The sequence below is a fragment of the Coenobita brevimanus genome, chromosome 45, assembly GCF_032717465.1.
Source record: "Coenobita brevimanus isolate Jiangsu-jjx chromosome 45, ASM3271746v2, whole genome shotgun sequence".
Taxonomy (NCBI): Eukaryota; Metazoa; Arthropoda; class Malacostraca; order Decapoda; family Coenobitidae; genus Coenobita; species Coenobita brevimanus.
This window is the reverse complement of record NC_136998.1, coordinates 36,131,846-36,155,709: the sequence shown is the minus strand read 5'-3', so window position 1 is coordinate 36,155,709 and position 23,864 is coordinate 36,131,846. Positions and strand designations below refer to the sequence as shown.

The 23,864-nt window shown below is 41.6% G+C and overlaps 3 protein-coding genes across 3 annotated transcripts; 2 read left to right on the top strand and 1 right to left on the bottom strand.

Moving 5' to 3' along the window:
- Positions 1–1,297: 1,297 nt before the first annotated feature.
- LOC145398333 (gamma-interferon-inducible lysosomal thiol reductase-like) lies at positions 1,298–6,874 on the top strand. The gene is made up of 5 exons (XM_080271223.1): positions 1,298–1,369; positions 5,055–5,201; positions 5,922–6,092; positions 6,445–6,591; positions 6,757–6,874. The coding sequence occupies exons 1-5, from the start codon at positions 1,313–1,315 to the stop codon at positions 6,853–6,855; spliced, it is 621 nt and encodes a 206-aa protein (XP_080127349.1). The 5' UTR covers positions 1,298–1,312; the 3' UTR covers positions 6,856–6,874.
- A 2,021-nt stretch (positions 6,875–8,895) lies between these two features.
- Positions 8,896–14,834, bottom strand: LOC145398332 (thiol S-methyltransferase TMT1B-like). Its single transcript, XM_080271222.1, has 5 exons — positions 14,606–14,834; positions 12,061–12,221; positions 10,837–10,971; positions 10,145–10,263; positions 8,896–9,366 (listed from the first exon to the last, which is right to left on the bottom strand). Exons 1-5 carry the CDS (start codon positions 14,749–14,751, stop codon positions 9,103–9,105), a joined length of 825 nt encoding a protein of 274 aa, XP_080127348.1. The 5' UTR covers positions 14,752–14,834; the 3' UTR covers positions 8,896–9,102.
- A 4,201-nt stretch (positions 14,835–19,035) lies between these two features.
- On the top strand, positions 19,036–22,480 carry LOC145398496 (gamma-interferon-inducible lysosomal thiol reductase-like protein). The gene is made up of 4 exons (XM_080271372.1): positions 19,036–19,089; positions 19,276–19,428; positions 19,903–20,073; positions 22,346–22,480. The coding sequence occupies exons 1-4, from the start codon at positions 19,036–19,038 to the stop codon at positions 22,478–22,480; spliced, it is 513 nt and encodes a 170-aa protein (XP_080127498.1).
- Positions 22,481–23,864: the final 1,384 nt, after the last annotated feature.

Here is a 23,864-nt window from a genome sequence, read left to right as displayed (position 1 = left end):
AAAGTGAGAGCAGACTAAATGCAGATATTTATTTGTATGGACCTAGAAATATAGATGATCAAATAGTATTAGTAAAAATAATAATAGAGCGGACTAATGTAGATCTTTATTTTCCATACACCTTAAATTAATAAAGTAGTTTCTGGCGGACGGGAAATCAAAATCGATCTTGTTACTAAATACAGACTCCTTTTATACATGAAATTTCCACTGAGTTGAATATTATTTTTTTGTCAGTAGATAGAACGAAGCAAGAGGGACACCATGGTACTGATGATGCTAAACTCTTTGCTACAATGAAGCACTGTTTTGTTGCTGTTGATGATGTTGGTGACGAGAAGGAGGAGGAGGAGGAGTACTCGCCCTTACTGGTGTGGTCCCAGGCACATCTGAAGCGTGAACTCAGTGGAGTACAGGTTGAAGTTTCGGGGGATAGGGCGGGAGATGAAGGACGTTTGTATAGTTAGGCAGGGAAGACACCGTGCTATGTCACTGCCACAACGTGAAGGCGTCCCTCTCCACCCTCTGCCTTTTAGTGGACCTTAGAGTAACTGAAGCTGAATAAAATCGTCCGACCACAAAATTAAACTAAATAAAAAAAAAGTATATAAACTAACATAACAGCGGATTATTACCTGGCCGGCAGGTGTATCGACACTTGTGACTCCTGGGGTCTTGTTGTTGTTGGCTGCACAAGCTCCCAAGGAAAACCGAAGGAGACCGAGGAGGAGAGAAAGGGATGGGATGGAGAGGTGTGTAAGTGTGCGAGTGTGGGAGTTGTAGGGAGGGCAGCCAGATTGCGGAGGACTGAGTGACGTGGAGGTGATTCATCTGTGGCCACCCTCTCCGGGATTAAGGTGTCTAGTTATAAGTAGAGAAAAAGACTTCTGGAAGAAAATGAGTTCACACCATTTCTTGTAACCCTGCTCATTACGGCCGTGACCTCAGCTCTCCCATTGTTCACCCTCGCCTCCCTATGAATAAAGAAAATAAGAGTAACAAAATTAATGTGCAGATTCCCTGATATGAAATCTTATCAACGAAAAATACCTAACCCTGTCCATTTATCTATCTGTCTACATATAAGTGGTAACGGCAGTACTAAGAGAAAACATGTCATTCGAGGAGGGGATGTTTATTCAGGTGTGTGTGTGTGTGTGTGTGTGTGTGTGTGTGTGTGTGTGTGTGTGTGTGTGTGTGTGTGTGTGTGTGTGTGTGTGTGTGTGTGTGTGTGTGTGTGCGTGTTTTGCTGCAGTTGTAGGTATTCAGAGGTGAGGGTGGTACAGGTGTGGTGTCAGTGCGGTTATACACTATGAAGGTAACACTTGTTCTACTTCTCCTGCTCCCTGCCTTCCCTGCCGCACAAGATGTAAGTAGTGACCTGGATAATTCTCTCTGACAAGGAGACTATGCTTTCACCCCTATTTGTTTGTTTGTTTGTTAGAGTGTTTGTCTGTGTGCAGGATTACTCAAAAACTAAAAGAGAGATTTGGACCAAATTTGGTGGGTAGATAGTCCATGTCCCAAGGAACAATCGATTAACTTTTGGGACCAATTCGGAGAGTACTACAGATTCTGGATCAGGAAAACACTTTTTGCGAAATACTAATCAGTGATGAGAAAACCCAACCCATTATGAAGTGTGGTTTGGAAATGACGTTGTCCTTCTCGGAGAGATGCTCTCCACTAAGTGCCCCTCTAGATCCATATGTTTTGCTGCCTGATACGTTATTATTATTATTTTTATTATTATTATTATTATTATTATTGTTATTATTATTATTATTATTATTATTATTACTGGTAGTAGTAGTTGTAGCATTAGTATTAGTATAAGTGTTGTTGTAGCTTCATCTGCTGTTGTTGTCGTCGTTGGTGCTGTTGTCATTATTATTATTATTATTATTATTATTATTATTATACTTTGTTGTTGTTGTTGTTGTTGTTGTTGCTGTTGTTGTTGTTTTCATTATTATTATGTATTCAACACTAGACATGGAGTAGGCAGAGAGTACCCTGAGTCCAAGCAGTCCTCCCACACATCAACATATTACACACACACACACACACACACACACACACACACAAGTACATTCACTTGCCAAACATCAGTAGAAGGTCAGGTTATGATTGTGTCAGGCCATTATAGTTGGTTTGTTTTCATTTAACAGAGCTGGATCACTCCCAATGCTTTAATACTGTGCCGTGGGTACATTAAATATAACGAGAACTGGCTATGAGGGAGGAATGAATTTTCTTGGTTACTACCGTATATTAAATTTACTCTAATTTGCCTAAAACTGACATCTTTCCATCGTGAAAGCTGAGTTGTAATTATATATTAACCCTGGCATTTGATGCTAGTCACGAAGAAGTGCCATAGGAAGGATTTGGAGCCGTAATTTTGTCTTTTTGTGACTAAGCTACGTGAACCATGCTGGAAAAGGACGAAAATCTGGCCCAAGTTAAGGTGAAAGAACTATAGTCAAATTAACCCTCAAATCTGCCTACACCTGCCCATCAACTGAGCTATAATAGGTTAGGGATATTTTTGACAGGTTAGAGTAGACACACTATAGTTTCCCCAAGCGAGGCGCTCCATACTGTCACCCTATAGTTAAAACAGAGGTGTCATACGTGATGCGCATGACCAACTAAAATGCTCGCCATGTGGAAGGCCTTGGCCATGAGTGTGGATGCATCGTGGTCGTGGCCAAAGTGAAGGGGTTGAATTGAGCCTTCGCCTACCCCTCCCCCATGAAAGGTCTTCCCTAAAACACATAAAATTGTCTGGAAACAGCAAAAATAAGTAAATAAATAAATAAAGTGTAGTAACGTCACCTTGTACGATGGAAAAAAAAAAAAACTACCTCAACAGTTCTCCCCTTAAAGAAAAAAAAAAAAAAATGGTAACAGCAAGCAGAAACAAATAAAAAACATCAAAGCATAAGTAATATTTGTAGTAGCAGCAGTAGTAGTAGTAGTAACACGAAACTCAATCTGCATGAGAACCCGATGAACTGCTGGATAAAGTTTCCCTCTTCCTGCAGCTCACCTTCCTCCTTTAGAGGGACAGGGTAAGAGTTGAGGACCCTTTACCTTACCGGGCAGCTCCATCGCCCAGTCATATCGATGCTACTACAGGAAGGCGTCCCTATCCAACACTTCATGGATATAAAAACAAAGTAGTAAAAAAAAGTAAATGCCTCAAAATCAATACTTGCCATAAAATGAATGACTCTGTGGTAGGATGGCAGTGAAGTGCGTCAAATATTTTATGGCACGTGTACAGCTGTGCACCGTCAATACTGAATTACTACATGACGATACATAGCAAGGCAATGAGCAATGATTTTCGAAATTCAGTGACGTCATCTTCGGAATCCAACTAACATTGCGAAAAGTTATGTAAGAGTTTCATAATCGTTCATTTTAAAAGTATGGCGTTATTACTGGTCACATCTTTACGCAATCAATCAATCAATATATATATATATATATATATATATATATATATATATATATATATATATATATATATATATTTACTGAATATCCCTACTCAGACGATCGATATATTTACTGAATATCCCTACTCAGACGATCGATTGTTTCAGTGAATCAGTTTTTTTTTTTTTTTTTTTTGTAAGTCACCTACTTCTGAATGGATTCTGTATGATTTATACTATATTTATTATGTTCTTTATGATGTATTGAGAATAACAACAGGTATATACACAAAAAAAAATTTACCAGAGCATATTTTCAAATATTTCGTTCACTGTTTCAGAACGTAAAGACGGAATACTCTCTCTCTCTCTCTCTCTCCCTCCCACTCTCTCTCTCTCTCTTTGTACTGTATACATGTACATGCTCATTTTCACATCCATCTTCCCCAGGTATTCGGCCTTTTTTTTTTTTTTTTTTAAGGGAGGTTCATCATCTGAAGTATTTCAAATCTATTTTCCAAAATACACACAAAAATACTCCTCCATCAATATTTGCCATAACAGAATTAATATTTCTAAGTGTAGTACAGGTGAAACAAATTTTAATCAGAGATATAAATCATGCTGACATGTGAGGATGAGGCTTCGTGTGGAACTGAATGGGGAAGGTAAGTGTGTGTGTACCAGTGTTGGGACAGGTGTGTGTGTGTGTGTGTGTGTGTGTGTAGTGTTCCGTTACACCTGTTTACACCTACACCCACATAATTACACCTAGTCGTTCCTCGCCTACTGGGTAAACGTATACCATTCCTGCCTATTAACCTGATTAGGTTGTCGATACAAACGTTTGTCAGTATGATTATTTATTTAGTAAGTTGGTTAGTTAGTTAGTTAGTTTGTTTGTTTATCTATTTAGTTATTTTTCATTTCATTCTTCTTACATTCTCAGGCGATGGGAAAGTTGTTTGGGGATACGCTAAGGCATGTGTGGGCTATGTTTCCCTTCACCTCTCTCTCTCTCTCTCTCTCTCTCTTTTTTTTTTTTTTTTATGCGAGGAAGAAGGAACCAAAGGCCATGAGCCCGCAGTAACAGTTCCCTCCAAGAGAGAAACAAAATACAATAGAGAGCCAAATTCAAGATCCGATCATTTTGAGATGCCTGGACACTGCGTTTGAAAGACTGGAGATCATAGGCAGGAGGAAATACAGACAGAGGGAGACAGTTCCAGAGCTGACCTGTTGCATGAATGAAAGACTGGGAGTAACGGTTAACTCTTGCATTAGAGAGTTGGACAGAAAAGGGATGAGAGTTTGCTGCCAGACGGGTGCTATGCGCCCGTCGTAGAGGTGGAGGAATGCAAGCAGACAGTTCAGAGGAGCAGTGACCATTAAAGTGCCTATTTGTCCTCCTGTCCATCCACATCTGTCTATTTATCTATTTCCCTAATTTCCCTATAAATCTACAGTATATAACTGACTGTCTGTCTGTCTATCAGCCAATCACTCAACCACTCAATCAATCACGCCATCTGTCAGTCTAGCTGTCATCCATCACTCTCTGTCTATCTATCCCTCCCACTCTTCATCCATCCATCTCTCCCCCAGGCGGCAAAGGTTAATGTGAGGGTGTACTATGAGAGTATGTGTCCAGACAGTCGCCACTTCTTCCTGGAGCAGCTGTACCCCGTGTGGAGCAACCTGAGCGACATCTTGAACCTCACTCTGGTCGCATACGGAAAGGCCAAGACTATGGTACGTCTTTTGGTGTTGTTATTAGTGTTATTCTGCCTACTGATCTATAGGAACGGAACTCGAGTCTCGGTGCTAGCGATGGTTTTTCTCCTCTGGGTTTACCTGGTGTGCCTTGATGGGTACCTGGCGATTTCTAGGTGTCTTTCTCATTACTTCATAGGTTCTGGCGCCGTACCTAAAGGGAGATTGCCCCCCCAGTCATTTTGGACTGCGCTCTAGGAGACAAAATCTTTCCCTTCTTGCGTGATGTCCCTTGACTCACGGCTTTAAAACCTTTTATACCTTTTTTTATTATTATTATTATTATTATTATTGCTTTTGTTGTTGTTGTTGTTGTTGTTGCCGTCGTTATCATCATCATCATCATCATTACTCAGCCTCTTTTCCAACCCAAGGACTGGATGAGATAGAGTCCAGAGAACGAAAAAAATTGGACAGAATGAGAGCAACACAATGTCAGTTCAGTTAAATGGTCCACACACTCACTGACTAACCTTTCAAGTCCCCGGAATCCTGACTACGCTTCACAGGCACATCTACGTACAGTATATACCTTTCATGACTACCACCACTATTACTACTACTACTACTAGTACTACTACTTTTATTACTGCTACCACTACTACTACACTTCTACTATTACTTTTACTACTACTACTGCCACTACGACGACGACTACTATTACTACTACTACTACTACTACTGGTAATCCCCCGTCAGGAGGTGCCAGGCGTAGGGGATTACAGGTTCCGGTGCCAGCATGGGGGTCGGGAGTGCAAGGGCAACATCCTCCTCACCTGCGCCACACACCACATCCCTGATCAGTGCCAGGCCGTCGACTTCGCCAGGTGTATCATGGAGAAGGTTAAAGGGGCGGCTGCAGGACCTCAGGTAAAAGACTGCCTGTTTTGTGGTCTCGGTCTGTCTTTTATCTGTCTATCTCTTTTTTTCTGTCTGTGGGTCTATATATCCTTTCTGTCTATCTGTTTTTTTCTGTCTGTCTGTCTATCTATCTTTGTTTATCTGTCTGTCTGCCTATCTTTGACTATCTATCAAGCTGTCTGCCTGTCTGTCTGCCTATATGTCTGTCTATTTTTACTTCCATTTGTATTTTGTTATAATTCGGAGGTGCTACAGCCTGAGTTCAGGGGTCTGTCTGTCTGTCTGTCTCTGTCTCTGTCTCTATCTGTCTGTCTGTCTGTCTCTCTCTCAAACCACCTACCTCACTATCTCTCTCCCACAGTGTGCCGAGGAGACAGGCGTGGACTACAGTGCCATAGAAAACTGCTTAGATTCCCCTGAAGGCAGAAAACGTCAGTACGAGGCGGGACTTAACCAGAATGAATACGCCTCTGATCTCGACTACGTTCCCTGGATCATCATCAACGACGTAAGTTATGGCTGACGCTTTGTGAATGAGGATGTAAATATTCTTGTAGTTCATTCCTATCCACGTCTCTATCCACTCTTTTTCTTCTTTTTTGTTTTTTTTATGTTTGTCCTTTTTTTTCTGTTAAATATGTATTACCTAAGTTAACTGTGTTTCTGCCCTCAGGTGTTCAGTCGCGAGCTCCTGTGGAAGGCGCAGAGTGACCTGAAGGGGGTGATATGCACGGCTTTCCAGGGAACTAAACCTGTGTACTGTGAACTTTAGACTCGCAAGCTCAAAACACAGACACACACACACACACACTAAGGAAAAGTACAAAAATGCAAGATAATCATTAACATATTCACTCTAAGTACTTAGATGAAAAACTACTTATTATTATTTTTTGAATTATTATTATTATTATTATTATTATTAGTTGATGTACTGCTGTAAATTCCCCCTTTTTATGAGATACAAAGCCTGTAAAGCACGTTCATATATAAGAAATAAAACTTTGATTAGTTGACTGACTTTATTGTTTAAAAGACCATACACTTTTCCTACCACAAGTGCAAGTATGGGTACAGTCGTGGTCAAAAATACCGTTCCATTTTTTGGCCGAATAATTATGGAACTCGCACATAATATTCTAAGAAATTCGTTAGGATCCGTATATCTCATCATTGGCTTTCGGAAATCATAGCTCACTGTGTCCTTGATTATCGCAGTAGGGTGGATTATTATTTTTGTCCTCAGCTGTACATGGTTAGCTTCTTATACCATTTTTCTTCCTTAACCTGCCCCGGATTTTCGTTATTTTTTTTTTTAGTTTATTTCATGTCTCTGTGTGGCTGAAAAAGGCAATACTATGGCTCTACATCCTTTCCATATCACTTCTTCCTGACTGCCATCATATTCAGCTGTCAATCTGTTGTTACAAATCAGCATTCAAGATGGACAGACGGCAATTTTAAGCCAAGTTAGAGTAAACAGAGTATAGTAAAAGACGCTGCTTAGATGCTGTACACTCGCGGTTGAGAGTCCTTGGCCCGTATTCTCGTTGGTTGAGGAAACTTCCTAACACCTTTTCCTAAGTGATTTATTTTTGTTCATTATACCTTACTCTTTTGTTCTGTTTTGCATAAATCCGTCCAGTATCGCCATATTCTACATAAATCACGAACAAAAGGATACTGACCAGCTATATCCAAAAATAATCGCTAAGGAAGAGGTGTTAAGGAGGCAGACAGGAGGGTTGGAGCACATGGGTCTACCACGTATATATTGACTATCCATGTCGCAAAATAAATCGCTAAGGAAGAAGTGTTAGGCAGACAGGCAGGAGGGTTGAAGCACATGAGCTTACCACATACTAACCATCCCAATCCAAAAATAAATCGCTAAGGAAGAGGTTTCAAGGAGGCTGGCAGGAGGGTTCAAAAACATGAGTCTGCCACATAATAGCCTATGTGGTGAGTGGCTTTGTTGCTGTGTTATTACTGCATGAAACTGCCGGGGGTTTGCTTTGCCCTCTGCTCAAGGACATTCAGTCACGAGTGTGCTTGTGAGGATGGGGACAGGGTGAGAGTAGGGATGGGAGGGGAGGCATCAAGAGTGGGATAGGACAGTGTTGGGGCTTGTACTGAATGGTAAATCTGTTAAATCTAAATAAAAGGAGGAAGAGGAGGGGGAGAAGGAGGAGGAGGAAGTGTGGGAAGGGGGAGGGGAGAAAAAAGGGTGGGAAAGGAAGACGGACAATCAAACAACCAAACTCACACTCAAGAAGACAATTCCGTAAAGTAACACAAAATATGTGTGTGTGTGTGTGTGTGTGTGTGTGTGTGTGTGTGTGAGAGAGAGAGAGAGAGAGAGAGAGAGAGAGTCCTACATGAGCAATATGACGTATTTAGAAATATATTCATAAATGAACTTTATACAGAAATTTACATCTTTCCCCCAAAACACTATAGTATTAACATCCATCACGGGGACTTATCAAAACATGTGGATTTGTATATGGAGAAAGGCTGTGAAAGTGTACAGTATGTGGGTGTATCTTTGTGTTTAGGGTACGTGTGTATGTGTGTCAGAGTAGGCAACTGTGTGTGTGTGTGTGTGTGTGTGTGTGTATAGCAAATAAGTGCCTGACTCTGAGTGTAGCCTTGATATTCCGTTTCCTAAGGCCCAGTAATTTCCTACGTGCCACAATCCTTCACATGTCACCACTTCGGCGCTAATACCCACCGTCCATGTTGAATACATGCTTGGACTATCTCCTTCAGTACATGTTGGTGAGTATTGTAGAAGATTAGTAAACTGCTTTAACGAAATTCAAACCATCATACTGTTCCCTACCCTAGCCTGAAACTGAACTTCCGTCATTTTGAACAACCGACTTCTAAAACACTCACGGACATCTCGACCACCACCTCTCCGACTTCTAATAGCCTACCACCCAAGGACATCTCTAACTGTCTTCCTCTGTTGACTACCTCTGTCCACTAGACCACCACCTCTCCCCAGCATCCACTACTTTGTCGCGATGCCCTTAAGATTGGGTTGCTCCGGCCAAAAGACCCAGTGGGGGATGGGGGCGTAGTATCTATCAGCCTCCACCTTTGAGAACCCAGCCTTCTCGATCTCTGGCAGAGTCTCACGGTCCAGGCAGCATCCATCGAACACCCAAGGCCACACGGGGATGATGTAGGTGAAGACGTCTTGCATTCTGCGCCTCAGCCAGTGCTTCTTCAGGTTGAACTCGGCGATGTGCTCCATGAAGTAGAATTTCCCGCCCTGAAAGACCGGGTGTGCTTAGTTGGTGCTTCAGGAAATCAGATAATGAACTTGATTCCTTAGGTCACGTCCGCACCGAATGCTTGCTGGCGTGGGGTGCTGTGGGCAGGAATTATGCATCACTGTAACCCATAGAAGCTTTCCTCCGCACCCTCCCACATCCAGTGGGGCCACTTCAATGAGTTACAGTGATACATAGCTCCCTCGCGCACCTTTCAGCACCAGCCAGCTTTCATTGTGGACGCGACCTGAAGCTTGGCAGATTAGTTTTTATATCTTATTCTTGTTATCTGCAGACAATTAAAGGCAATTTATGAAAGGCCTTTTGTATGGGCCCAGAATTTTGTCCATTTCCTGTTTTGTTTTGTTTTTCACTTAATGGTAGAATAATTCAGTACTGTAACTCTACATTCTTTCCATTAAGATTCTTCAAGATTAGTGATATAATCTAGCCTTAATACACTGCTGTAGCTCAGTGTTCAAGGTGGAGAGATGGCAATTTTAGGCCAAGTTAGAGTAAAAAGGGTATAGTTAATTGTACAGCCATGAGCAAAATTTCACCAACACTTCTCTGCCAGCATTGTGTCCTGCCTTCTAAATTTCTCATTCCTCTCCAAACAACAGAGAGTGTGTTTCCTTCTCACAATTATTTGCTGCGTTCTTGATGGTGCTATCATATGAAAATACGAGTAGTTCTTTCCATTGCCACAGCCAGCAAAGAAGTGAGCAGTGTCGGTGAACACTTTGTCACGATTGTACCTTAAGCCATTCTACCCACTGGTGCCAGGACGCGGCGGATCTGCCCGAGGAACCTGGCCGTGTCGTCGATGCTACACAGGACCAGCGTCACCACCACCACGTCCACGCTGCCGTCAGGAACCATGTCCATCTTTTCCCCTGTCGTGCCAAGAAACACAGCCTATAAATTTCGGGGATCCTTACTCAGTCTTCAGTACTTCCTATTTTCTGTGCTCACTTTTCATATTCTCCCATTACGTCTGTTCCCATTTGACTTACTTCTATTTTGTCTGCTTTCAAATTGGTCTGCTTCCCATTTGGTCTACTTCTGCTTTGTCTGCTTTCAATTTGGTCTGCTTCCCAGTTGATCTACTCCCATTTTGTTTACTCCCATTTTACGTACTTCCCATTTTGTCAACTCCCATATGAATTTCTCCCACTGTTTCTACTGCCAACTGATCTACTCCCATTTGGTCAGCTTTCCATTTAACTTACTCCCTTTATGTCAATTCACATTTAGTCTACTCCAGCTTGTCTACCCTCATTTGGTTTACTGCCGTTCTGTCAGTTCCTTCAGGCATTATATCTACCATTTGCTTTACTCTCATTATATTGTGTTTACTCCCATTCTTTATCCCCACTTCATCTACTCCCACTGTATCTACTCCCATTCCCTCTATTCTCGCTCTATCTACTCCCCTTTTATCTACTCTCACAGCTCCCTCCTCCCACCTGTAGTCACGATGTAGTCCTCCACCTCGATGTTGGGAAATTTCTGTTTGTTGGCCTCAAAATAAGACTTAAACTCGTGGTTGGGGTCCACCGCCACTAATCGACTGCCTTTGGGGTAGTGAGCGAAGTTGACACCTGCGTAGAGTTAGAGTTAGAGACAGACAAACATACAGCAGACTAACTGATTGACTGACTGACTGACTGACCCATTGACTGATTGAGTGAGTGAGTGACATACTCTTATGATTTTCATACAGTTGCATAAGTACAGCGGTATATCATTTGTATTATTCCTTAAGTTTAGAAGCATATATCTATCTATCTTCATTGTTTAGAAACCACAGAATCACTCCAGACAAGGAAGAAATGTACTAGAAATCTTCCCCATAGTGTTCTCTGCCAAGTTCCTAAGTAAGCACGGAGGGCTGTGAGACCTGCTAACGTCCGCCTACCTGCACGTGAGTAAACCTGCTAATCTCTGGGCCATCTTGAAGCTCCCCGTGTGGCCTTAGGCTTGCCGAGTTCGGGGTTGTGTTAGATAGGGGAGGCCATGGAGACGAGGCAACCCCTAAAAACATCATCATCATCATCATCATCATCATCATCATCATCATCATCATCATCATCTTATTTACGTGGGGTGGAAGGGACCAGCCTGAACCGAACCAAACCATAATGAACTGGAACCAAAAACCAAACCAAGCTAAACCGAAACCAAAACCAAAAGAACACAAACTGAACCAGACCATTCAAAACCAACCACTCCAAACTGAAACCAAACCGAACCAACTGAAACTAAAGCGGAACCAAAACCGAACTGAACTAAACCAAACTGAACTGGAGAAGAGTCAAACCGAACCAAACCACAACGAATAAAAAAATATATATATAATAAACCAATATGAAACTCAACTCAACCAAAACTAAAATTTAGAGACACCGAATCGAACCGAACCGAACCGAACCAAAACAAAACTGAAAGGGAATGAAAACCAGAACAAAAGGAACAGAAACTAAAGCTTAAACGACCGGAACGAAACTGAATCAATGACGAACCCAAACCAAACTGAGCTGGAATCAAAACCGGAACAAGAACAACCGAAACTGAAGCTTAAACGAACGAAACGAAACCGAAGCAATGCCAAACCAAAGCCAAAGCAAACGCGACCGAAACTAAAGCTTAAATGATGAAACGGAACCGAATTAATGCCGAATCCAACTCACCCGTGCCGACGCCAATCTCGAGCACCCTAATGGCGTTCTGTTTGCGTAGTTCGGGGTCGTGTGAGGTGATTTTGGCCATGGAAGCAAAATGGTCCTTCTTGACCTCCTCTAGCTGGGGAAACTCGTCCTTGGTGCATAGATGCATCACGTACGCGAAAAACCTGATGAAAAATACATGCATGAATTAATTAATGGAGATTCATTATCATCATCATCATCATCATCATCATCATCATCATCATCATGTGTAAGAGGTGCAGAGAAGAAAATGGAGAAGGAAAAGCCTATGAAGACTAAGCTTACGAGGAAATGGGGACTAAGAAAGAGCAGGAAGTATGGCTGGAAGGATAAAATTACAACAAAGGGAAAAGGGGAAGGTAAGTGAAGAAGAAAAGAGGAGGGAAGGAAGAAGACAGACAAACTGATATCAATGACACACACACACACACACACACACACACACACACACACACACACACACACACACACACACACACACACACACACATACACACACACACACACATTTCCTTCTGTAACCTTCATGCAGCCTCGGTTCGATTCCCAGAACATCTTTTCTGAACAACACAATGTCAGTGCATACACCAGCGTCCTTGCCACTGGAAGCTCACGTGGCGGTCTCTTACATTACGGGGACGCTCATCCTGCTGGTGTAGGCGTGGTTGTGGCAGCGTGAATAGGAAATGAATAGATGGTGAAGGTTAGAGACAGACAACACAAAACTAGTATCCACAAACACTACAGAATCCCCGATGGAGTGAAAGCGTAGGAAGAGGTGTTAGCAAGCTTCCTAACCGCACGAGATCACCGCCCCTTCAGTAGGCTAGCATATCTTTCTAGTGCTGGATCGTACTTTGAATCCAGTCAGGTTTTAACACACGCATAGTCAGATCAGCATGTTGAGCTGCTTGTGCATTGCTTTTACACAGTTCCTTTACTTTCCCTTTCAGTACCGGCAGGCGTATCTCAGATTGAACAAAATCTTCTTGAAGCAGTAAAAATAAACTATAGGTGGTTGGCTTTCTTTTGGGCTACACTTACACCCCGAATGTGAACTATGGGTGATATTCTTTCATCCGACAAATTTGGGCTTCACCTACACCTGAATACACTGTCATGGTTGTGTGAAATTCAGTTGGCTTTAGTTGTGTGGTAGAAATCAATCTCCCTGGCTGCTATACTCCTTTAACTTTAACTTGGCCTAAAATTTCCCATCTCTCCTTCTAGAATGCCGAGTTGTAAGAATAGACCGACATTTGACTATGATGTTAGTCACAAAGAAGTGCTATGGAACGTATGTAGAGCGGTAGCATGTGTCTTTTTTTTTTTTTTTTTTTTTTTTTGCCACGGAGCTACGTGAATCAGCAGCAAAAGGACGAAAATTGAGCCAAGTTAAGGAAAAAGAACTATAGCCAGATCCACCCTCGAGTCTGACTACACTTGGCCATCAACGGAGCCCAGAGGTGTTTAGGGTCCTTGTCAGGAAGTGACGTTTCCGGCTTCGAGAGATAAGGTAAACACAAAGGGTCGTATTCGCATAGATCAAGGAGGCTCCCTAGCACTTCTTTAGTACACTTACACCAAAAAACTTTTCGAACGCTATGAGCAATATGCAGTCCGATAAATAAATAAATAAATAAATAAAAGAAGATTCTGAAGACAGCTCTCTCGGTTGTACTGTATGGCAGTATTATCTGTGCCGAGAGTAACTTCTGGTCATTATACACAGAGGGTCACTAACAGTCAGATATACAAACCATTTCAGTGTGATAAGCTCCATGCTGCTCATTGCCACATCCATCGCACTCAGCTGTTCGGAAGCTTTTCAGTGAGAATGCACATTGGTATATACTTGGTACACCCGCCCGCACGAACCAAGAGCAGGTGTTGGCAAGTTCGAGCGCAAGTGTGTGATGTAACTCAGTTTTTTTTTTCTTCTTAAATCCAGTTTTAACCGAACTTGGTTGAGGGGTTGGGCAGGCAACGAAGAGAGCTCTTGATTTTGAGAACAATGGGTCATGGTCAAGGTCATAGGACAAGGCCAGCTTAAAGTTTTTATTCCATGTAGACTTAACTTTGTGGAAGAGATCAGGCTAAAATAAGGTTAAAGATATTAGATTTTGAGAACAATAAATCTTAGGTCAAGGTCACGGAAAGGTCAAAGATTAAATTAACCGGGCAAAGTAAACTCAAACAGCTTTGATCTGATGTGAACGAAAGTTGGTGAAAGAGTTGAAAGTTAGGCAAGAACTAAGTGATTCGAGTTACAAGCAATCTGTCGAAGATCAAGATCATAAAACAAAGTCAAACATTCTGCCGTAGACCAGTCGGTGGGCACGGGCGTTGCATTTTTGTGTGTGCTCCTTCTTGTCTGTTTTTATGCAGTCTATATCAGTGTGAAAAGATACACACAACATACAAGAAATGCACGGCGCGAAATGTAATACTTAACGGTGAGGAGAGGGTACAAAGACTTCTATGCTGACGAAGATACGGCTCAGAGAATCATCCACGGATCACTTACCTTAGTCGGACGAGGTTAATGAGCTTCTTAATGAGCCAGAGGGTAGCAAGGATGTACAGCAGCATAGTTAGGTTGTTGCTGATCCACGTATAAAAGTCCCACTCTCCCCCATCCTCCTTCGTCGTTCGCACCTCTTCTCCACCCATGTCTCTCTCCCCTTTTTCTTTCCCCCACGTTACCCTCCTCTGTCTCGATGTGCGAGTTGAAAGTTGTGGATGTTTGTGCCTGACTCAGCAATCAACACAGCTGTCGAGAGAGAAAAAATATTATGTTCAGTGCCAGGGTCATGTATATCAATATTTTCACCCATTACTAACGCAATTTGCAAGAGAAGAATGGAATATTGTATGCAAATGTTCCAACCTGCTTCCTACATGACTTTTGAGGGAAATGAAAGAGAGTGGTGAATGCATAATATCAGTATTTTCACCCAACACCTTCAGTTACACATAAATTAGGAAACTACAAAGCACAAAAACCAGGGTTGGCCGCTTTAAACCAATGGTTTAAATCAAGTGGTTTAAACCAGGCCAAAAAAAAAAAAAAAAAATTAAGCCACTCCATTTCTTCTTGGTTCGTATATATTTTTTGTTATCGTTTATCAGTTACTTGAGGTTTTTAATTATGTACAGTCGTATTCCTAATAGCAGGATTAAAAATATTAAGGCTAACTGCAACGTTTAATTAAATGTTCTTACTAAAAACCTATTTATGGTACATCAGGGTACGTAAATGGACAGATTTATTAATCCTTTCAATAAATTATAGCTAGTTTGTTTTAGAGAAATCCTTTCTAGCCTTGTTAACAGAGAAAAAAAAAACGGTGTACACTATAATGGAAGGCAGCATATGTAATTAATAAAGAAAATTTATAGTATACTGAGAACCATCCCTGAGAGATATCTTAATACTGTATTTTAGAAAGGGAAACATTGAAAAAAAAAATCACTCAGCAAACTAATAAACCTGCAGAAAGACCGCTGGTCAACTGACTCATCAAAATTACAATCTTTGTTCAAAATTTTGTGAAGAAATACCAGTTAGCTAGCCTTCACCACTTCCAGTCTATGTCTTAGTTTGGGGTGTATCAGTCCAAGTAAGAAAAATAGCCTCTCAACACTTGTGCTTGTAGCAGCTGCGGTATGCAACCCACAAAATGTTTTCACTTTTTTATGTATCGAAATTAAAATAAAAGCTTCCTAAATCCTTCTTTATATTATATCTATGAGTAATTGCAGGTCAAACTGATATACATAGGGGTAGAATTGCAGGAATAAAAAGAATAACATTAAATATAATTGAAACAAAAAAAAACATTTAAAAAAAAATGGCTTAAAAAACATTGTTTGTTGTTCTTTCTAAAAACAATCATTGGTTTTTGTCAACCCTGCATACAGCGCAAAGCTCTACTATTTGCCACAGACCAACGCTATCCTTAAACACTCATCACAGACCCTCCAAATCCACCCCCAGCACAACCAAGAGAGAAGAGACACAGAGGGACAGAGACAGATTCAAGAATACTTAAACCTAAGAAGCAATGCACATTCTATATTATCTCGCTTGTCCCTAACTCCACCACCAACACAACCAAGAGAGAAGAGACTCAGAGAGACAGAGACAGACTTAAGAATGCTAACTCTTTAAGTAGGAAACCCTCTTCTCTATCTCCCCCTATACCTCGCCTGCCCCTAACTACACCACCAGCACAATCACAAAGGGACAAAGCCAAAGTTTTTTTCACCTGCATATCTGCTCTCAGCCGTATGTGGAGGAAGCGACGTGCGTGTAACCCCCTTCCGTACGTAACTCAGCTATGATATAACGTCCTAATTGGGAGTGATGGCACCTGCTTCTCCCCCCTCCACCCTCTTCCCCAACACACACACACACACACACACACACACACACACACACACACACACACACACATATTCTCACATACAAACATACACACGTTCATGCACGCATATGCATACACACATACATACATACATCTATACATGCATACGTACGTAAATACATGCATACATGCATACATACATAAACATGCACACATACACACATACACTCACACGCATCTGTCTACCCCCTCTCCTGCTTCCCCCCGACACACACACTTGTCTGTCCCTCCCATCCTACCTTACTGTACATGTGCGCTCAAACACACACACACACACACACACACACACACACACACACACACACACACACACACACACACACACACACACACACACACACACACACGCACACACACACACATACATACATACACACATACATACACATTCTCTCTCTCTCTCTCTCTCTCTCTCTCTATTCCACGTAGCGTCCCCTTTCGCCTCCCCGTATGGTATGACTTATACAACCTAGACGGCCCTTAGCTATAAGCCTACTCTTATCATTCACTCCCTTCAAACTATACTTTTCTCACTTTAACTTGACCAAAAATTGCTATTTCCCATCTTGAGTGCTGAGTTGCAACAACAGACCAGCACTAGAATATGGGGCACATCACGAGGAAGTGCCAATGAAAGAATGTACAGCCGGCGACATAAATCCAGCAGGTGTAATGGTGAGTGTCTGGCAATACTGTATGGAGGAGACTTGAAAGATTTGCATTTTAATGGCCTATGTTTATTTTTGAAATTCTGAAGTATACTCGGAACACAATATTCTTTATGTACTGTATGTAATCATCTGAAAATAAGAATGCATTAAATTTATGCTCTGAAATGCTGCATGAAAAGATAGTATAGTCTCAGTGCTAATTCCTTTCTGGTCTCTCCCCTGCTCCTCCCTCTATCCCTCCCCTCCACTCTTTCTCCTCTCTTCTACCTCTTTCTCTCCCCAATTTGTTATCCTTCCACCCCCTCTCTCGCTTCCCATTTTTACCTTGTTCTCATATCATCCATCGTGCAACCTCTCTTGCTGCACATCCATTTTTTTAAGGCACCAGTATGCATACTGTACTGTACTCCTTTATTATTCGTGAGACATTTTAATATTTCATATTAATATGATATTTAGTTTCAGTATCGACAAAATTGCAACCATAGTTAATCACTATTATTCCCCTCTCATCGCAATGTTCTCGTCCCCTTTCTCATCCCCTTTCTCATCCCTTTCCCTACAGTCCTCCCTCCGTTATTCGTGACGTTTCCGGGATGCACCTTGCTTTGGAGTCTGGCATTAGGGATGCATTTCTATGTTACTCCATGTCCAGTCTGTTTTCCAGGCTCTTCTCCCCACCATACTCTCACAGCCCATTCTACCCCTCCTTGGCATGCATTTAATGTATTCTTCCATTTTTTCACATTGCCTTAGATATTGCCACAGTGTGTGAGATAGATTTCTCTTGCCTAGTTTGTATTTGGAATCTACGCTAACACTTGCCAATGATGTTTATAATGTAATCTTATCCTTGCACCAGTGACGTCAAGGAATCTGCTGACTCCGCGCGATGATCTATAAGCACAGGGCTTCTGTGTCAGAGAATGATGAACAAGTACACTAGTGTCCGTTATACATTACTTTTTCCCAGAAGGTTGGCTTTCGCTCTCTTAGTATAACTGTTTTCAGAGTGTTGACAAACCAGTGTTACTGTCTACTGTCTCTTACTGGACAGCGGCTGTAGCAGCTTATCTGCTTCAACATTCACGATGAGTCAAAAGGAGACGTAATCCATATTAGGTGCACATTGATGTTTTCGTTAAGGATTTCGTTGTACCTCAAATCCAGGATACCTAAAGTACCGTTTGAGCTATCTTATAAAAAATACAACCTTGTCTGGGTAACCTCCGGTTCAGTATCTTAGTTTTTATCAGCTGAAATAGAGAGAGAGAGAGAGAGAGAGTTTACGAGGGTAAACCTCATTCTACCAAAGATGTAACAAATGTGCATAAAAAATAAAAGGGTTTCAGCATCCACTCTATAGATGGAGAAGGAGGCATCGTAACAACTCTTCTTCAGTGATTTATTTTGCATATTGCACCTCATTATCCTCTTGTTTATTACTGACGCAAACAGTGTCGATTTTAAAACAATATAAATGACGTACAAGACAACGACTGAGGTATAATAATGAAAACTAGATCGCAAAAGAAGAGGTGCAACGAACAGTCCCGCGTCACCTAAATTTCGGACCATACTTTCAACGCCTTCAGGAGCCACGATGACAGGGGTAACTCGAGAAAGAGGGGGACGAAGGGAACTTTTGCCAGCGATTGTACTCTTCATTGTTACCACGTGTGTCCCTAAACTCCCCCCCTCCTGACCCCGCCCCGCCCATCCTGCCCCGCCCATCCTGCCCCGCCCATCCTGACCTTGCCCCACCCCTCCTGCCCCTGCCCCCGACCCCTCACGACCCCGTAAGAAAGAGAGAGAGAGAGAGGAGAGCCGGACAGAGACATTGCACAGTCGTCGGCATGTCTCCTTCCGGTCTACTACTCCTCACACAGGCTCTCTCCGTGGCCGCGCAAGTGAGTCGGTGAGAGAGAGAGAGAGAGAGAGAGAACCTGTTTCCACGAGGGTGCATTATATAGCATTCTCGTGACGTTTCCAGACAGTATTATCATAAACTATTCAGAGGGCAGAAACTATTTTAGGCCAAGTGTGATAAAAAAAAAATACCAAACTTCAGCTAAACCCAGTACTCGTTGTGTCAGATGGCAGGATGGGCGCCCCCCGTGAAGGTGACCGTGTACTACGAGGCGCTGTGTAAGGACGCGGCCAAGTTCATCACCCAGCAGCTGTACCCGGCCTGGACGCAGCTGCAGGACATCATGGCGGTCGAATTGCACGCACATGGAAAGTCATCCGTATGTTTTAATTATTTGTGTGTGTGTGTGTGTGTGTGTGTGTGTGTGTGTGTGTGTGTGTGTATGTGTGTGTGTGTGTGTGTGCGTGTGTGTGTGTGTGTGTGAGGTGATAGACTTTTTAAATTTTGTGTGGACTTAAATAAACGACATCCTAGCTAGCGAACTGTAGGCACAAGGGGAGTCACCAGTATGTATTTATTATATTTAAAACACCCTTATTAACAGTAGGGTCTTTTTTTACAGTTTATTCTTTACTGCTTTCAAGCCATTTTTTTTTTTTTTTATATTAGATTAGGAGAGACTTATAACTTCTTTGTGGGCCCAAGTTAGAGACATCATCGCATTCTAACTACTGTATATTCTCTCTCTCTCTCTCTCTCTCTGAAGCAATTCACCAGTCCGTCTCTTGCTCTGTCTCTCCACCAACCTACCTATCCATCAAAGTAACCACCAACCTATCCATCTATCCCTCAGTACATCGCAGACAGTCTCGGTTGCCGCTTCGAGTGTCAGAATGGGAGGCAGGAGTGTGAGGGCAATATGATGTTCACGTGTGCCAAGAAGTATATTCCGGATCTTAGACGATACATGAACTTCCTCAACTGTGTTATGAGTAGACTGGGGGAGCCTGGAGTAGGAAGTCAGGTGAGATTGATGATGATGGTGATGATGGTGATGATGGTGGTGGTGAACCTAGGTAAAATGATGATGTAGGGACGCAGGTGAGTAGATGGTGATGATCATGATGATGATGGTGATGATGGTGGTGGCGAACCCAGGTAAGATGATGATGTAGGGACGCAGGTGAGTAGATGGTGATGATGATGATGATACATGATGATGATGATGACGATGATGATGATGTAGAGATCCAGGTGAGATGATGGTGATGATAATGATGATGATGATGATGATGCAGGGACCCAGGTAATAATGAAGATGATGATTACGGTACTTGATGATGATAATGATTATGATGTGATTACGTGAGCTAATGATTGTCATGATGATAATGATAATGATAATGAAATGTCGATGATGATGATGATGATTACTTGCTGTGATGAATGTAATAAGTATGACAGTGACTATTCTTATACTGATTTTCTTTTATGGTGATAATTATGATGATGACAATGATTACTTGAAATGATGATGATGATGATGACCTACAGTTCCTACCAATCTTCACTACCCCCTACCCTTCCCCTACACCTTTTCCCAGTGTGCCTTGTCCGTGGGTGTAAATTTTGGCTGGCTGGAGTACTGCATGAGGTCGCCAGAGGGAATGGATCTCCAGTATAAGGTACACCAAAAAAAGGAGCATAATTTTTTTTGTGCATAAGATTCTTTCCTTAATCTCCCATCTTGACTCTACCTTAAGTTGTGTTTAAGATTCTTGATTTAGACCCTCATTCTTGCTTAAGTTGTTTTTATGATTCTTGATTTAGACTCTTACTCTTGCTTATGTTGCGTTTTAAGATTCTTGATTTAGACTCTTACTTTAACTTAAGTTGTTTTTATTATTCTGATAATAGCTTAAGTTGCGTTTAAGATTCTTGATATAGGCTCTTAATCTTGCTTGAGTTGTTTTTAAAATTCTTGATTTAGACTCTTACTTTAGCTTAAGTTGTGTTTAAGACTGTTGATTTAGACTCTAATTATACACTCGTTAATCTTCCTGACACTCCACAGCCTTTCATCTTCACTCGTCCATCTACCAAACACTTTAAGAGCAAAGTAGAGTAGATATTTAAGTGTTTGGTACCACATATGCAACTTTAGTGAGCTCAGATTGTTTAAGAGTCTTTCTTTACACCTTTCTGAGCTTACAGTAAGTTGTGGTTAAGATTATGTATATTCTTATATTGACTCGTACATCTACCAGACACTTGAGAAACAAAGCAGACTAGACACTGAAGTGTCCCGTACCATATATGCATTATTCGTGGCCTCACTGCCAAGCTGCATAGAATATCGAAAAAATGAAAAAAATAAACATAATTATTTCTGACGTTAATTCATTGCTGTTCAGACTCTTACCACGAAAATTAGCTCACATTTAAAATAAATTATTTTTCCAGGTGGCACTGAAACAAAATCAACTTCGGCCGACTTTGCACTACGTTCCATGGATTTTAATCAACAACGTAAGTAAACTAATGTGTCTTTTTTATTAATTTTTACCATTTAAGCACAATGACGTATTTATTGTTATTTTCTTACACTGACTTGTACTTATAATCTTACACTGACTGCTAGTTAGACTGACTGACAAATATTTTCTTATATAACCTGCCGCTTATATTGACTGGTACTTATTTTCTCACGTTAACTCGAATTTAAATCAATTGTCACACACTGTATATATGGCCGGGACTTATACACTTACGTCAAATGGCACTTATATTGACTGACGCTTGTATCACTTAAAACTGCACTTATAACCTAATGCTGGCTGGCACTAACACCATTTGACACTTAGATTCTTTAGTACTGAACTCCTAAAGTAACTGGTAGCTTAAAATCATATGTTACCTTGCAGCTTAGTGTTTTCTTACGTTTTAAACCAACTGAAGTGATGGAGGGGGACACCTTCACGTGGTGGCATCGATATAGCCGAGGAGATCTGCTGCCAGGTTATACAAAAGTGTCTCGACTCCCTCACATCCTCGAAAGGAGGATAGTTGACTGATGAACAAGGGAAACTTCAGCCAGCGGTCCACAAGGTTCACGTTTTCAGATGAACTTGAGGTCACAACTGAAATTACTACGATTACTGATACTACTACTACCATACTACTACTACTACTACTACTACTGCTGCTTTTATTACTATTACTACTGCTACCCCTACAACTATTACAACCACCACCACCACCACTACTACTACTACCAACTGCCCCTTTTCTTCCAGAGGTTCACGGAGTACCAGCTGAGGGCTGCGCAGAAGGACTTGAAGCGGCTGATCTGCGACACGTACCAGGGAGCGCTGCCCTCCGCCTGCTACAAGGGCACGGTCAAGAGCAAGCCTTCAGTGATCCGATTCTAGGGTATTAGATCCTTATGTCCGTAGGTGTAATGCTTTCTGACACGGCCCTCATTTATTTCTGGATAAGTGGGGGTCAGTGTTAGCTGTATCAAATCGCCAGGTGTAATGTGCTTGAGAAGTAAATAAATAAATCGCCTGACTGAAGAGGTTAAACACACACACACACACACACACACACACACACACACACACACACACACACACACATACACACCCACGGATCATTTTCCCTAAGATTACGGAAGGTCATTAATTCTTCACCTTCTAAAATACTTGTTTTTGAATTGACGCTTAATGCTCGACTAAGTGTTATTTTCTTCCATAATCAGATTTTTTTTTTTTAGCTTAGAGAGAGAGAGAGAGAGAGAGAGAGAGAGAGAGAGAGAGTCAGTATGGAGCTTGGAATTGTTAGTAGGTTTACATTTCTCCCTTACATGTACAGTATATACGTACTGTACTGTGGATGTGTTTCGTGTATCTTTGAAATAAAAGTTATTTCATAAGCTTATATTTCAATCAACAGAATATCCTTGTCCTTAAGATTTTTTTTTAAAATCATGCATTATATGGAAAGGAATGGTGTTGAACGATTAGATGTATTTTTTTTTTTTTTTATAAATTTTCATTTTTTATTCTCTCTCTCTCTCTCTCTCTCTCTCTCTCTCTCTCTCTCTCTCTCTCTCTCTCTCTCTTTACGCAAAGAGGAAGGAATCAAAGGCTCGAAGCCTGCAAGATTGTTTATAAAAAAATAATAATAATAAAATCGTCAAATTCAAGATGTGTTCATTTCGAGATATCTGGACACACTGCGTTTAAAAGACTAGAGGTCTTAGGCAGTAGGAAATACAGACAGTGGAAGACAGTTCCAGAGCTGACCTGTTGCATACATTAAGGACTGGGAGTAACAGGTCAACTCTTGGATTAGAGAGCTGGACAGAATATGAATGAAAGTTTGCTGCAAGAAGGGTGCTACGCGCCTGCTGTAGCGGTGGAGGGATTCAAGCAGACACTTCAGGGGAGCAGTGACCAATGAAGTAGGGAAGGAAAGAGACTAAGATTCAATAGTAAGGTGAAGAGACAGAGATCCAAGAGAGTCAGTAAGAGGAGGAGAGTTAATGAGACGAAAAGCCTTTGACTTCATCTTGTTGAGAAGCCTCCCCACACATGAGAGTTGTCCTCTACACAGGGGCGAGTAAAACCCGTATGTTGTCAACAACTGCGCTGGGGTAAAGAAAGCACGGAGCTGGCTTAACCGATAGAGGAACAATTGAATGCTGATCCTTTAAGTAGCAACCTGACAGTGTGAAGAACATTCACTGTGGGATGTTGTCACCCAAATCATAATTACCACCAAGCTTGCCACTAATAATAATAATAATAATAA